General features: G+C 45.0%; 2 protein-coding genes across 3 annotated transcripts in view; one reads left to right on the top strand and one right to left on the bottom strand.

Annotated features, from left to right (window-relative positions):
• LOC135901322 (paired box protein Pax-6-like) overlaps window positions 1-5,187 on the top strand; it is an 80,775-nt gene extending 75,588 nt beyond the window's left edge. For both annotated transcript variants that reach the window (XM_070535813.1, XM_065431068.1), the window contains exons 7-9: window positions 1,537-1,724; window positions 2,504-2,706; window positions 3,753-5,187. In XM_070535813.1, coding sequence (XP_070391914.1) covers window positions 1,537-1,724; window positions 2,504-2,706; window positions 3,753-3,847 — 486 coding nt within the window. In that variant the 3' untranslated portion in view covers window positions 3,848-5,187. The remainder of the gene's footprint in view (window positions 1-1,536; window positions 1,725-2,503; window positions 2,707-3,752) is intronic.
• Window positions 5,188-5,301: 114 nt separating this feature from the next.
• Window positions 5,302-15,465, bottom strand: part of LOC135901321 (transmembrane 7 superfamily member 3-like) — a 28,542-nt gene continuing 18,378 nt past the window's right edge. The window contains exons 4-10 of the mRNA XM_065431066.1: window positions 14,376-14,562; window positions 10,358-10,444; window positions 10,193-10,273; window positions 8,857-9,009; window positions 8,680-8,777; window positions 7,790-7,952; window positions 5,302-6,566 (exon numbers count right to left, since the gene is read on the bottom strand). Coding sequence (XP_065287138.1) covers window positions 6,328-6,566; window positions 7,790-7,952; window positions 8,680-8,777; window positions 8,857-9,009; window positions 10,193-10,273; window positions 10,358-10,444; window positions 14,376-14,562 — 1,008 coding nt within the window. The 3' untranslated portion in view covers window positions 5,302-6,327. The remainder of the gene's footprint in view (window positions 6,567-7,789; window positions 7,953-8,679; window positions 8,778-8,856; window positions 9,010-10,192; window positions 10,274-10,357; window positions 10,445-14,375; window positions 14,563-15,465) is intronic.

The following is a 15,465-nucleotide window of genomic DNA, read 5'->3' as shown; positions in this document are numbered from 1 at the left end:
AGTGCAATATATTTCATTAAATTCGGCCGACTGGTTATATCAGAAAAAATGGTCTCCGATCCACGCTGTGAAGGAGGTTGGACAGCGAAGCTGTAAACAACTAGAAAGATTACCCATTGCGACGTAGCTTGAAATTATTCCCGTGGCGACATTACATGCACTTTACCTGTAATTATTAGCCAGAGACGTTTCAACGGCCTGCGACTTGGCTTGCGCCGCTACTTCGTGCAGCTACGATGAGTGAAGCAGAGAAGAGAAATTCGCCGCGCCTCGAATGTCCGCTGCTCCTCAGGAGTCCTCACTATACGTGGTTTTACTCATAGCACTGTCACAGCACAGATCAGTTGCTAGGCGGGTTCTTCTTCATGTGCGAAAGTGTAGTTATGTCACTCCCTGCTTCGTATGCAACAGTCAAGCTGCCGTCGCCGCGGCAGCCTGCGCAACAGTAACCTTTACCGGGAAACGTAGGCGGGGAGCGCTACGTGCTTCGCATGGCATGTAGGCGCAGGAGCGCCTTCTAATCAATTGTGTGGTTCGCATGCTTGTTTTGAGCTAGTTCTTTATTGAGACGCATGCTATTCTGTATGTTCATTGCGTGATTTCAAAGAATGCATGCACTGTTCGCTTCACTTTGCCGAGTGTTTGTAGTCTCTGACTTGCGGGAATATGAGCCATTGCATTTGGAGGTATGAGCCATAGATGGTGATAGTTATCTGTCGACGTTACTTCACGAAAGAATCCCGGGGTCCTAGCCAGAGACAGTTTCGCTGTAATATCGTTTCTGCGTTTTACGTGTTTTTGAATAGGCGGTATCGGGGTTGGGCTCCGAGCTAAAGCTTCCTCTTTATCCGCACGGCCTCCACCCACGTGCGGAATACTGTACATGTCGCACACAGTTGCACAACCTTCGATTTACAGTGGGTCCGCACGAGCAATGTATAAACCAAAATTTGTGCACATGGGCAGTTTCCCGCATGCGTGCGGAAAGTCTTGCGGATTGAGCGTAAGGTGGATAGGACGCCAATTGGGTTCTTCCGAGCAATATTAGTTCGAGAGTCCGGCAGTAGACTTCTGCACTACCAGTCATAGCCTTGCCGTATTTTTATCGCGTTTAATTTTTAATGGATGTAGCCAGGGAAGAGCAGGGGGCTCTGGGAACGTGCCCCCACCCCCTCCTCCTAAAATAATTCGTTGTACGAAGGTAAAACAACGTGCCACAACACCCGCATGCTTCCCACCCACCCTACTCTCGAAAAAAAAAAAATGCTGGCTATTCTACCAACTTGATCGGGGAGCCTTCGGTCCCCCCAATCGAGTTCCTCAGGACACTCTTAATAAAGTTCTTGTCACTGTCACTCTACTGGATGGAACTTATCTTTCGATGAAACCTCTACCCCGCCTACGAGTTGGCGAGTGACGCCGCGTGGTTCTGTGCAAATATACCACGAGTCCTAGGGTTAAAAAGGCTGGCCGCGGTCGGACTACGGGTGCATGTGCGTCGGGGGGTGGCGGTCCGTGTTGTGCTGACGGCCTCAGGTCTGGTTTTCCAATCGGCGGGCCAAGTGGCGGCGCGAGGAGAAGCTGCGCAGCCAGCGACGCGCCGCGGAGTCCAGCGCTGCCGCCGCCGTCGGAGGGGGACCAGTGCACGGACGGCTCGCCGGTCCGCTGGCCGGATACCCGGGTCTGAGCCAGCCCATGGCTGCCGCCATGCAGGACTCGTACAGGTGAGCTCCGCTATCTGTCCCCTCTACGGTGCGATACAGAACGGAATGTAAATAGCGCATACAGCTAATCGCCGGGGGGCAATGTTCAATTTGGGTATGCGTAGCTTCTTAGATGGACGCCCCGCTCCCAGAGGCGTGCGGGATGTGCGTGTGGATGCGTCTGACCTTAGGCGAGTTGACAGCAAAGGCCGAAACGGCGCATACGGTAACGAGGTCACCGGGGCGTCAGCAGCGCAAGTGTTCTGCTCAGAGTGTCAAACCGAACTGTAACTGGACGGAAAACTCGCGCCGAGCAGTTGATCTCAGCTGAATCGGAACCAGTGCGACGAAAGGTTCAACTCAGGGTCGTACATACATGCAAAAGAAAACGGTTCAAAGAACTAGTATGTTCTTTTTAAAGCACTGCACATTTTTTTTCTGGGAACTGAGGCATATGCCATTGGTTTTATTTCTTCCAAACCATTTGAACTTGCATGAACCATTTCAAACCATTATTTCTTTATAGTACTAATAATTCTCCCTGAAGCTGAACCTGAACCTAGCTGGAAAGTGTAAACCCATACCAAACCCCAAAATATTTCAATTGGCCAACATGATTCGCCAGGCTGACTCGTGTAGTGTGTTGTCCTCTGCGATGTTCAACCTTTTGGGGTAACACACTGAGACTGTCTATATAGCCCACGTTTAGGCATGAGAGCTGCGCATGAAAATCGTGTGTGATAGTTTGCAAAATGCATTGGCCATGACACATTGAATCCCACCATTACACCTGTTCGCAGCCCAATGGCCGCCGGCATGGGTTCGGGTCCGTGCCTGCAGCAACAACATCGGGATGCAGCCTCGTACTCGTACATGCTGCACGACACTCTTGGCCTTGGTGCCTACTCCAGGGCATCGGCCAACCCGGGCGGCCAGGGAAGCATCACGGGCGGACACCCTGCCGCGTACGCGGTCAGCGGGGCCAGTCCCCATGGTGCCGCAGGTGGGTCGTGTTTGCTCTGCAGCCAAGCTTCTTTTACTGTAGCACTACAGGAGAGTCATGTGGTCATGCAAAACTGCAGCAGTGAACTGGCCACCTATGTAGTACAGTGTGTAGCCTTCGCCAGTTTTTGAAGTCACTTTAGTGATGAACAGAGCTGCTAGTCTTTTGTAGGGCTTTCGGAGTTCCAAAGCTGCGGAGACTGAGGGCAGCAGTTCTTGTTCTCTCTAGCTTCAGAGAGCTGCAGATGCCCAACCACAGGGCCACTAAGCAGCTCCGATCACTTTCGCGATATTTTTGAAACTTTTGCAGAGGTTGCATGCACAACATAGACGTTAGCCATTGGGCTGTGTGTGGGTATGCAGTCTGTGTGCAAGCTGTTACAAAATGTGAAATAAATGCTCCTAAAGCTTTATAATCACAAGTCATTAACAGCACATGTTAATGCATACACTAATACACAAGAAATCCTTTCGGAATTACCAAAACATTGGTTTACTTCTACAGCAAGTGCACATTGCTTGGTGTTGTATTGTTGTATTTCGCAGCCGCAATTTATTCATTTCCTACTATTCTATGCATGAATACGCATTCCTGCATAACCTATGCTATGTTGTACCCTAGTACTAAAGCATCATACCATGTAACCATCTGTCTTCATGTGCACGCTTTAGCTTGTCCAGTAGCTTGTCCAGTTACAGTGGTTTAGCTTGTCCAGTTACAGTACTATTGTTCACTGCTGAACATATGATGCACTTGAAGGATGGTGGAAACTAGTACAGTCGACCCAGCTTACAAAGTTAAATGTTCCTCAGTGTATTCTGTAGGATTGCCTTACAATGTGGTCATTATTGGCAGCCAGTTGTTTAATGTTGTTAATGCTTTATCATGCAACAATAACTGAGTCACACAAACCTGCATCCGAGAGCCCTATTTTGCATGTATAAGCTATGGACTGCAAAGATTAAGCACACTTGTGTACCACAGTGCAAAACCTGTGGTGAGCCGTGGCCTCAAGCATGCTGCATCATGTCTTTCACTGTGTGCAGGTGTCATCTCTCCAGGCGTGACGGTGCCAGTGCAAGTCCCAGGCCAAACAACTGATCTCTCGGTGCCGTCCAACTACTGGCCCCGACTACAGTGACAATGGCCCATGGTTGGGTACCCGACCGACCTGAGCCTTGCCAAGGGCAGCAGGTCGTACGCCAACCTCCAGGACCACTTCCCGGCCACATGCGCCAACAAGGACTAGTCGCGCTCCATGCGCCCACGAAGAAGCTCTGCTTTAGTCTTCTAGTCCGCACGGATCCCGGCCAGTGCACAGCAGGACTCTGATGAATGGTGCAGCGAAAGTGCGTGCCCCTTCTTGCAGGGGTGTGAAGCAGTGGTCACATTTTGTGAAAGTGCGTGCAGTTGCTCACGTGGCAGCCCCCTGTATTTGTTTCAGTTCACTGACCTGCGGCCAACTGTTTGTGTAAATTGCAGTGGGTTGAGAACAGCGGCGCATAAACTGTTGTGCTAAAGCTAAGTGTTCCCAGGTAGCACTTCAGGATTTGTGAGTACTGTTGGCTGAAACGCTAAATGTTTGCGAAGTTTCTCAATGCTACAATACATGGCGACCTTGCTGTCACCACAACAGGCCTTGTGAATTGTTAATTAAGCAGCATAATCACTGAATGACTCTACGTTGTTTAGCCAGCCTTCCCTGTTACACACTGCTCCAAAATTCATGGTTTGTTGCAGCATGCACATGACAAGGATATGGCATTAATATGTATGTAGCAAAAGAGCATGGATTTGGTCAAAGTGGGACTTACGCAGTAAATGCCTTCAAACAGATGTAACTGCACAACTGGTCACAAAGCAAGTCTGCTGCTTTCACTTCCTGTAATCATCATTGCGTGTCATGAACACTCTAAACACGTGTGCCTCGACCGCCGATTGTCGCAACCACAGTGGACGATGAGACCAGTAGATACTGGCAAGAGCCCCCAAGGTTGCTAGTGAATATAAGGACTTTGTTCTAGTCGACCACACTTGTGAGCGCCCCCATCTTTTTTTCATTGTTCTCAACATGTCACCTAACCTTGCCATCCTCTACTTTCCAAATGAGCTGTCTCAAGTGTTGTCAATGTTGTCATCGCAATCAAGCCACAGCTCATCTCCCTAGGCCTCAAATTTTCGACCACAAGTCTCTTGGGCAGTGCAAATGCAATCCAGCCGACACTAACCCGTGCATACTTGACACTTTGTCTGTGGTGCAAATGCAGTTCCAGCCGACAATATGTGTGTTCTCTCAGGTGGGTGATTGAAATACTCACTACACTGCCCGCATCATCCAATGTGACACTACAGTTACGTTTATGTTTGTTTTTGTTTGCATTTTAAAGATGTGCAGTTGTGCTGTTTTCTTGTCTCTGTTCCCTCACGCGTATCTGGAATGCCAGAAACACTCTGTCAACAAGACCTAGACTGCAACAATTATTTGCACGCCATGTCGGCAGCTTGTTCTTTTGTGTCATCTGTGTGGACCTTCCAAAGCGAAGTTTTTTGGAGAGCTTGTACAGAACTGTACTAAAGAACAGAACAGGCGCACACTTTAGAAATGTCAAGAGGCATACTTTTAATATAGCTCATCCCAAAGAGTTTCGGTAAAGACAAGAAAAAGAATAAAAGAAAATGGTGAACGTCCAGTTTGTGATGCCTGCTGCTGGTGCTTTATATAAAGCTTATCTCAGACGTACACAGTACACAGCACAGCTTCAGGTACGACGTCTGCTATGTTGCTTGATCAAAAATATGCGAGACCCCTTCCACAACTGGGTATTAAAACTATAACAAGTGCACATGAAGTTAAAAGAATTCTGGCCAAAGAGGCAAGAATAAACGAGTATCACGTCATCATAATTAACAAACAATAAAGTATATTAACTATCTACAAATGCAAAGTCACCGTACAGTCCTATTTCTGTTATCTGGCAAGTAAATTTTCACTTGACAACACAAGCCAACTCCTTTTTGTCAAGATAGATAAGAAAAGGTGGCGCCTCCAAGCAGAAAACAGTGTAAGATGCTGTAATCTTTTACACAAGTTATAAACATTTCACTACACTCATTCAAAACCTATTTGTTCACAAACGTACTATCACTTGCGACCATTCTGACTAGTGCAATATAGAATACAACCGTATATAGTAACACAGGTAACAACCACGTGTTATATCACTCGGATACATGCTGTGGGCTCTTCTTGCAAAGCACCCTATCAGAGAGGCTAAATCCTGCATTCAACAACTGTGGGAGAGTCGATTTGTATTCCTCGGCTGTGTACAACTGGAGTACCCACTGCACTTCAACAGTGTCGTTCAGTAATTCTTATGGCAAGAAATCGCTTCAAAAACACACCTCCACAACTCCAGTGTCTGCAAGTTGAGGCTGAAAGTGCCTGGATACAAAATTAACCAACGAGGAGAATTACTGAAAGGCAGCGACGACTCCTGTCAAGGGACAGTGCTGCCCTCTACTTTTTAAGGTTTGAGGTGGACTGTCGAGTGGAAGAACGTTTTAGAAGTACAGGGGTTAGACAATTGAGGCAATGAGGCCAACGAGACCATCACCACTGAATCAGAACGTCCCGTAGGTAGGCGGTGGATCGTAGGGGGGTGCGGTGCCGCCTATGCTGCCATATGGGGGTGGAGGAAGCTCTGGCGTCGTCGCCAACAAGGGCTGCCCAGCAGAGCTGCGATCTCGTATCCACTTGTGGTACGGTGACTGGGGGAAGGGTGCCCGGCCGCGCTCAGACCACAGCTGGAGCACCGTGCCCAGCACAAAGAGCGCTGCCCACGTCAGGGACAGCAGCAAGTCTGTATTTCATACCAAAGACACGCTCAGCATACAATTGGCATTTCAGGCTTCCTCGAAGCTACATACTGACATAAACATCTCGGCTTTTGCCTTTTCTTCATGTAATGAGACACACTGGAATGCAGAGAGTGCTACAGGGCAAAATCAAGAAGTGACACAGTTTTGCCTAACATCTGCAAGTGCTGTCTACATTCCAGCATGTTACACTGACCCGCATCCTTTCAAGAGGTCATTACAAATTGAGAAGCATAATGGCATGTCCCAAAACATGCATCAGGTTTCTTTTAATTTCAAGCCCTTTTTGGTGAATCGATACACTTCTGCTTTTTCAAACGCAGGCACTCAGCAGCAGTTCACAAACTATCTAGTGTGCCAATTTTCGCTGCTGGTTGCACAGTTTAATTAATAAAAGATATAGAGAGAGATCTCGCTGCGCAATTTCCATGCCCCTACAAGATAAGCTGCAAGCAGTTTCTTGTACTAAACACATAACAATAGCCAATTTTGTACGCTTTGTAGGATTTTTGTGCATGATTTCTGGCATCGTGCTACAGCTGGCTACACTTTGAACAGTTTCAGCAATCAAGCTTTTACAGTAAGAAAACCTAATGGGGGGGGGGGGGGAGAATGGTGCTGGCTACAGGCAGATCTAGCCTTGCAAAGGCATGCCAGCTCCTGAGCATCTCATTTGAACTTGTTAGAGGTAAATATGCTACAGAGTTACATGTGGCATAAGCATCTCACTTTTGAAAGATGTTACTAACACTTTTAAAAGACATGATCAACTTGCTACTGCATATTATAGTGCACTGGATAATTCTGTATTTAAAATTTACGACGAATGAATGGACACATGAACACACACAGTATAATAAACAGAAACAACAAATGCCTAGGCCAATTTAAGGGTTGCTGGTATATAGCGTAAGTGCCAGCAAAGAGTTGCTACCTTACAGGGAAACAGTTCAGTTTGCAACTGCTGCACCAATGAAACACAAGTGCCGCTCAGGGCAATTATTGATGAGACTAGAAATGTTGCATGTGCTTCGAACGCAAAACTAAAATATGCGAGAGATGGAGCAGCCTTTTTATCGGTCGAGAAAAACAAAATATGTGGCATCTTGGCACTTCATCAGTGCCACAAAACAAATGATTATTGTGGTAGTGAACCAGAAAAACAACCCCCAAACAATCAAGCAGATGCTTGGTTAAGCGGACCCACCATTTAGCTGGAAGGGAACTGTGTTGCTGGCCTGGTAGCCACCTGGAACCAAGGATCGCCGCATGACATTCAGCACCACGTAGGAGAGTGATGTTCCCAAGTACTGATCTGCTGCCAGGATAGTGCAGTAGCCACCGACTAAGCAGCAAGACAGCACACTCAGCTGTAATAAACATAAGAGGCAAATAAACAAAACCTTCCCGTCACATATTTAAAATTACCTCCAAAGCACAAAGCAATGGTTGTAAACATGCACACTGATGTTGGATAAAACTTATTGACCCTTCCTGCACCTTGACCAGTTTTAGTTATCACTGTGAACTGTGCACAATATGATTGATAATTAGTTCAGCTACCTATGTAATGTAAACCTGACAAGGTGCTGCTGACTAGGCAGACTCTTCACCTTGATTCTAGTCGTGGCTTTTATGCCCCAGATGCTAATAAATATTCCGCTTGACAGAAATGTGTATGACAGCTTTCTGTTGCATTTTGATGCTCATGATGACACCGTAAGTAAAATGGCTGTTGGTCATAATAAAATAGCCACGAGAAAGATGACTGGTCATGTTGGTACAATTCCTTCACTCTGCGTAAGTTGGTAATGTTATGATGGAGCCAAGTACGCGCCCTAAATACCATCACAACCTGCAGCACTCACACCAGCAAAGTGGAAACAATTTGCAAGAATATGTCAATGTATGTGAACCAAAGAAGGCTCCTGGAAAAGCCACTGACAGTTGTCTGCAACTTTGTAAACAAATTTTTACCACACTAAGTAGTGAGCCCAGGCACAGCCATATTTCTTGCCAATTCTTGGCATCCTTCTAATATTGTGCAGCTACCCTTTGAGAACAAGTGCATTGCGCCGAATGTGTGAGTACACTCACCAGCCGGGCCTGTGGAAGCAGCAGCACAGTTGGGAGCAGCATAACACAGCTGACGAAGACCCAATAACTCAAGCTGCTCTGAAGAAACGCCACTTCACCTACAAGACAGCAAGTGATACTCATAAAAAACCATGGGAGTGCCTGTGATAGGAGTAATGAATATGGAGGGTCACAAACCTAGAGGCGTAAAGAGAAGTACAGCTGCAACAAGAAAGCCAAGGAAAAATCCCGACAGCGATATTGACAGCACAGGGATGGCAAATAACCACCAGATGGCCATCCACAGCAATCCGCCGAGCACCCCTCCGAGCAAAGCTGTCAGAAGTCCATCTGCAGAGTTCCAGGTGAACAGTCACGCTCTGTTGGTTTTTTGCTTCCAAAATGAAGCAGCATGTGCTACACAGTGTGAACAGCCTCATTTATGGACTCAAACGGTCCTTGCTCAAGGATTCATCTGCAGCTGGTCTGGTTATGTGTCATGGTAGGAAAGGGCAAAACACATGTACTGAGCAAGCCAAAGATCAGGTCAAAGGCAAAATGGCGTTCCCTACTCCCTTGTGGGCACTTCGTTCACAAACAAGACCCTTGTGAACAAGAAATCCAGAAGAGTTCAGAAACTTTATCCCATCGTAACTATCAGCCTCTTCATTTAAAGTTCACGAGGGTTGCAATCTGGGCTTGTTGGTAATGCATCTTCAAGGGGAGTATGGTAGCGCGATTCAAAGACGGGACAAGAGAAGACACAAAGGGACACACACAGCGCTCTCGTTATGCCCTCGTTAGCGCTGTGTGTGTCCCTTTGTGTCTTCTCTTGTCCCGTCTTTGAATCGCGCTACCATACTCCCCTTGAAGGAATCTTCATTTAAATACACTTCAAAACAAAGGCCTTTTCCAGAGATTTACGATTACTCTTGTCAATTCTAATCTCTGCTCCAATCTTATCTAAGTTACTGTAATCAACAAAAAGCTCTCTATGCATGCTAACTCCAGCCTAATCCCTCTACCTAGCCTTCACTCTGTCACCGTTGACTGCGTTTCCTTTCCTACGATACTTATTCTACAGCTCTGTTAAAGATTATTTGTACTACACATTACATGACCTGCCCACCTTGTCTTTCAATTAATATCAATTAGAATATTACCTGCATGCTCCTGATTTTGAATCTATGTTGCCCCCCCCTTCTATCTTATTATGTTACACATCTTATTGATTCTAATATATAATTGTACAGTTCCTAGCTTTTTTTAAATTCCTTCATTTCTTCCATCAGACATTCTATCCTTCCTTCAATTTGTTCAGTGACAGCATAAATCCTGTTTCCTCAAAAAGGACCTCTTCAAGCGAGATTGCCTCATTCACAAACAACTGGTTTACACCTCAGGCCATAAAAAAACTCACATCAGAGCGTTACTTACAAATAGCAAATATGGGGTGCCCTCATAGGATAGAGAAAGGAAAAGTCAGAATAATAAGTGTTTGATGAAAAAGATACCAATGAATAGTAATGCTTACCACGTGCAGATGCCCTCGTTATGGCAATAAATACCATGAAGCTTATTAGTGAAAATGTGAGGAAGCCAAAGAAGAACATCTCTGGAAGAGAATGAAATGTCAATAATTTCCCCTGAATGGACATCAGTGTTCTTGGCTAGTTGCATGGACAAAAACAACACTTACGAAATGAAAAGAATCGATGGCCTCTGAAGCAGATGATAAGGCCAGCGATGCTCAAGAGCAATGCAACCACCAGACCCCAGGCACTCTCTAGATGTGGGAAACAAAATCAATACAATTGCCAGTTGCTTTCTTATCGAGCTTAAACTGCTGCATACATAATTGCTCAAGCTTTCAATCGCCTTTTCAGCAAAAAGGCTCCACTCACTTGAGCAAACGAAAACTAAGCAACTACAATAAAGTACTGCAATGAAGTACTTCTTTGCATTATTATCATTATATAACATACTGTCATGTCAAAGACACATCATGGTCAGTACAACTAGGTGAAACCATCAATAAGATTTACAAGAAAATTAATAGGTAATACTTTCTGTGATTTAATGTATCAGTGTTTGCAGTGATAACTAAAACACCAAACGAAGTAAAATGGAAGTAAGTCATAAGGAAAACAAGTAAACAAATATAATGGTCCATCAGAACAAGCTTCAGCTGTTTTATGTTCGGTGCAGATGGCCTCAACTGGAAAGCATGTCACAATAAAGAGATCATGTTGCTTAACAAAGGAGCTTGGAAGAAGAAAATAAACTTTATTAAAAAGAATGGTCTGGCAGTTTTGGTTGTGGTGGCCTCAGGTGGCAGAACCTGGAACCAGGAACTAAAATTTTTATTGCCAACATTTGTTTGGCTGTATTTTCAAGCCGTAGAAGCCTTTGTAGAAACATTCCTGTCAGTGGGTTGCACACTATACATAACTACATTCAAGGGCATGGCCTGTGTTCGATCCTTTGATCTCATGAAACAAAGGATATTTCAGACTCACCACTCTGCCCTGATAAGTGTATGTGTTGTCATACAATTTAAAAGGATTTAGCCATGTGCCAGTCAATTCAGACAAACCTGTCAGAGAAGCATGGCAAACGAGCCCAGAAAATTCAGCGCAGTGTTATGGTCCAACTGAAACTGGAACTAGAACCTACTGAAATTGAAGCATACTGAAGCCGTGGAGCATGTGTCATTGTGAACGTCACTCACAAAAGAACTGCAAGTACTGTGAAAGTTATTCCCACTTTCTGTCTTTCTTTTCTCCCATCTTTCTTTCTTGCATCATGTGACGCTTGCACGAGACTGTGGGTGTTTCATGTTGTGTGGCAGGCAGTATGTTCTGCACACTATTGTTGAACTCCCTAACTATACCACTATGGATCCCTCACGGGCCGGCTGGATTATTTGGGATGGCGAGTGAGCTTGCTGGGAGATAAACATGATGTGTACTGTGTCAATGAAAGCTTCATAAAGAAGGTGCGCGTGTCCTGCTGCCACGGTTGAGGTAGCGAGACTTGCTGTTCTGAACATGGGTTTCCACATGGATTCTCACATCAATTACAACCAGAAAAGCAGAATTAATTGCCAACTAAAGATTTACTAAATTGTTTTCTCAGTACATTAGATAATTCTACATCCGGATTACGCTGGCATTCCTTCAGGTATAGCGAAATTTGAATTACCAAATCTTTCATAGTACTTGCATACTTTCCGACAGGAAAAAAATTTCCCTTTTCCTGTTAAGTTGATTTATAATGAAAGAGGGTAAGGCGTGCAGACACGGACACAAGAGAAGAGAACCATACAACAGAAGCGCCAGCTATCAATTGAAGGGTACACTGTGGTGAAAACAAAGTAGAAAGAAAGCGTTCCCATTATGGCGCGATCTCTATCAGTGCAAGGTCGACACTATTATTGTTATAGGCAATCATACAAACACATGGAATAGAAAGGCAGCAATTGTAGATAAGAAACATTACATCAATTGGACAAGCGAGATTTTAATGGCTATACCAAGTAGTACGTAGGAGTACAGTAGACAACACTAACTACAGTCGAGCACCTCTAAAACTATGCGTCTACAAGAAATTGAGCTGTTTTAATGGAGAAATAATGTCGTCCCAGTTCTACAGTAAGATGTGCAGTGCGTGACCTTTACAACAAAGTCACCAGTATAACGAATTATTTTCGAGGCCCCAAGCAATTCGTTATAAAGACGTTCGACTGTAGTCTGTTTCCCATCACAAAAGATAAGCAACAACTCATGGTGCAATGCAGCATTCGCTGTTTAGCATGATCTTTAAAATTCACATCACGCAGACTAACCTGTCCCATTAGTGGGGTAAAAACAGAATAGTCTTTACTAGGGGTGTGCGAATATTCGAATATTCAATTTCTAATCGAACAGTGAATGTTCGAATAATTTGATTCCCGAATCGAATTTACAATATTGGATTTTTGCGAATAACAGTACCTTCGGCCTGTTGACCAGGCCGCGGGCGGTGCATTGAAACGCGCGGCATTCTCACAGCGTGTGACCTCTATCAGTACAAGGTCGACGATACCGATCGAAATGATTAGCGTGATGCGTACAGAGGGAACTACAACAGCAGCGCGTATGGAAAGCATGAGAACGTGAAGATTGGTCTGATTAGCCACCGGAAGGCAGCCTGATCGCATGGAATACGCGAGTTCAGTGTTCACGAACGCAGATTTGCGTAGTTGGGAGCACTCTACCCAATAGGGTGCTCTCTACCCACATGTGAGCACACAGAGTAACTTGGCACACATGCTCGCGGTAGTTGCCAGCTGGTCGACCGTGGACCAGAACGCCGCTTGAATAGCCGTCATGCTTATCCGTACGCATGATTTCGTGACCGATAACTGAAGCGCCACCCGCAGGAACATATCAGTGACAAGCCTTCCGCGACGGTTTGCGGCCCATCATCACACCGGCCGGCGGCGAATTTTCAGCCCATTAGGCCTAATCGGAGATTTGTTGTCATGTGTCGGCAACTAAATTTATGGTTACTGAATCAACGCAGATTTTTTTTGCAGTGGCCACGCTACCCTCAGAATGCCTACAAACCATCTCGCAACAAAAACGGGTGTCCTGGATGACCGCTGCATGTTCACGACCGCCATTTTTTGCAAAGTACCGTATAGTGGCTGCATCGTTCGAACTTCGTAGCTTGGAGGTCCCCCGTAAGAAGAATAGCTTTGGATTTCCATGGTGGGCTCGAAAATATCATGTGACAGCACGCTTACAACGGCTGTAAACGCATTTACACAGACCGTAAATGGATGTGGACGAAAAAGCAAAGGGGGGGGGGGCGTCGCGCAAGCTTGCCCTGGGCCGTGAGCCTCCACATCTGAGAACTCTACCGACGGCAGTCGACATGTGCAGCACTGATGACCGTGCGGTTCACTGCCGAGTGATGTGATGCGCATACCCCGCTTTTGCCTGTCGCGCACATTGGCCTTATAATGAGGTGTCGACAAGCCCCAGAAACCACATGCCATAAAGATGGAGAATCTCTCCTGTGCTCTGGAAGAAAACTGCAAAGCAATGCTTTCTAAGCAATAAAGGATTGCCATTATGCATAGTATGGTCCACTATTAAACTGAAAATCCTATTGGTGTTTAGGACAACTTCGCTATTCCTGCAGCATCACAGGGGAAAAAGCACATAAGTATATTTTACAGGCATTCCATCTATAAAATTTTTTGCAGATGTTCGTATACAAGCTGAGCAGTTATCAGTGCTGGCACGCTAATTTGGTGTTCCCTTGAATAAAAGTATATCATATTATGCATCTCAATTCATAGGTACCTAAGTTACCGATAGCTAGGAAGATTCTTGTTAAGTAAGGTGATTAGCCTTCTGGACATGTGTAGCACGGTGTTGTCTGCACAAAATTTGGAAGCATAAAGGTTTGTTAAATTTTCTTATATTTGATATTTGATTTGATATTTGGATTTTTTTATTCGATTCAATATTCAATTTGAAATCTACTACTCGGTAATTCACACACCCCTTCCAAGAATCTGGCGAGCAGGAAAAATGAGCAAAACTTTCAGCATGCTTAAATAAAAAGTGAAAGGAGGGTTAAAGGTGTTCTATTTCCAGTTCACATGAGCCACTTTCATGCAGCAACAAAATTGCAGTGAATTGAGATGCCCTATGTATACTCACCAAGCCGTCGACAGGTTTCAGATTGTGTGTACCACAGGCAACCATAAGTGGCAATAGGCACGTACGCAGCCTCGTGAATTTGGCCGTCCCAGGTCATCTGCTCCACGAGCACCGAATACACTGCTCCTTCACCAGGGTAAGTCAGAAACAGTGCTCTAGTCTTCGGGTTTTCACGGTAGGCTTTCACCTTTGAAATTCAAAGACAGGGTTGTCAGGCAGGAGCAAAATTTTGTTTCAGTGCCGCCTTCACAAAAAGTGAAAATTGCTATCCACTCAAAAGTAGCCACGAGCTACAAAGAAAACCTGTGAAAGTTACTCATAAAGAAAGCTTTGCAGTTGTCGAAAAAATTTCTCCTGGTTTTCAGATCGAATGTAACACTGTTAAATATTTTTCTGGGGCAGTTACTCTACCAACTCAGCTAACAAAAATGCTAGGAGATTGTACGCCATAATAGAAGTGTTGGCAGCTTAAAGTGCAACAATCACAAAGCAGACAAGTTCTGCAGTATGTACAATGTGGAGGAAGTTTTTTGAAAGCTTTCTATCAAAGATGAAAGTTTTTCCGTTTAATGAAGTTTCTGCATAACTTTTTGTTTGTTCAATGCTGCCTTTGTGGCAGATTTTGTTGAATGGTCGAAGGTAAAGGACAAGGCATGGCACTGCAGAATGTGTTGGCAGATAGAAGCTTGCGTCATCCACTTCCCCAAATTATGAGTGTAGCCAACCCTGTGCTAAAAGTTGCTTCACTTAGTCCTTAAACCATTTCCCAAGAGCATGGCACATCTGTGCCATCTGAACAAATAAAATTTGTGGTTGTTCCAACTGCCTAAGTGGTAAATCACAGGTGTACAAAAACAAGATCTGTCTTACTGGTGAACTGTTTGCAAGCGATAACTTCCCCCATAACAGGACATAGTACATAAACATAAGGTCATCCAAATGTGGTTCTATGAGAGATCTAACATAATGCATGCAAAGAAGTAAGTTCAAGGCTTCAATGACATTACAGTGATAGTATGTTAAAATAAGTTAAGCATAGGATAGAAAGCACTTCCTTGGATAATATTTTGCACAATGTCACATAGATTTT

The sequence above is a fragment of the Dermacentor albipictus genome, chromosome 3 (genome assembly GCF_038994185.2).
Source record: "Dermacentor albipictus isolate Rhodes 1998 colony chromosome 3, USDA_Dalb.pri_finalv2, whole genome shotgun sequence".
In the NCBI taxonomy this organism is placed as follows: Eukaryota; Metazoa; Arthropoda; class Arachnida; order Ixodida; family Ixodidae; genus Dermacentor; species Dermacentor albipictus.
The sequence above is the reverse complement of the archived record's forward strand: the minus strand, read 5'-3'. Positions and strand labels throughout refer to the sequence as shown.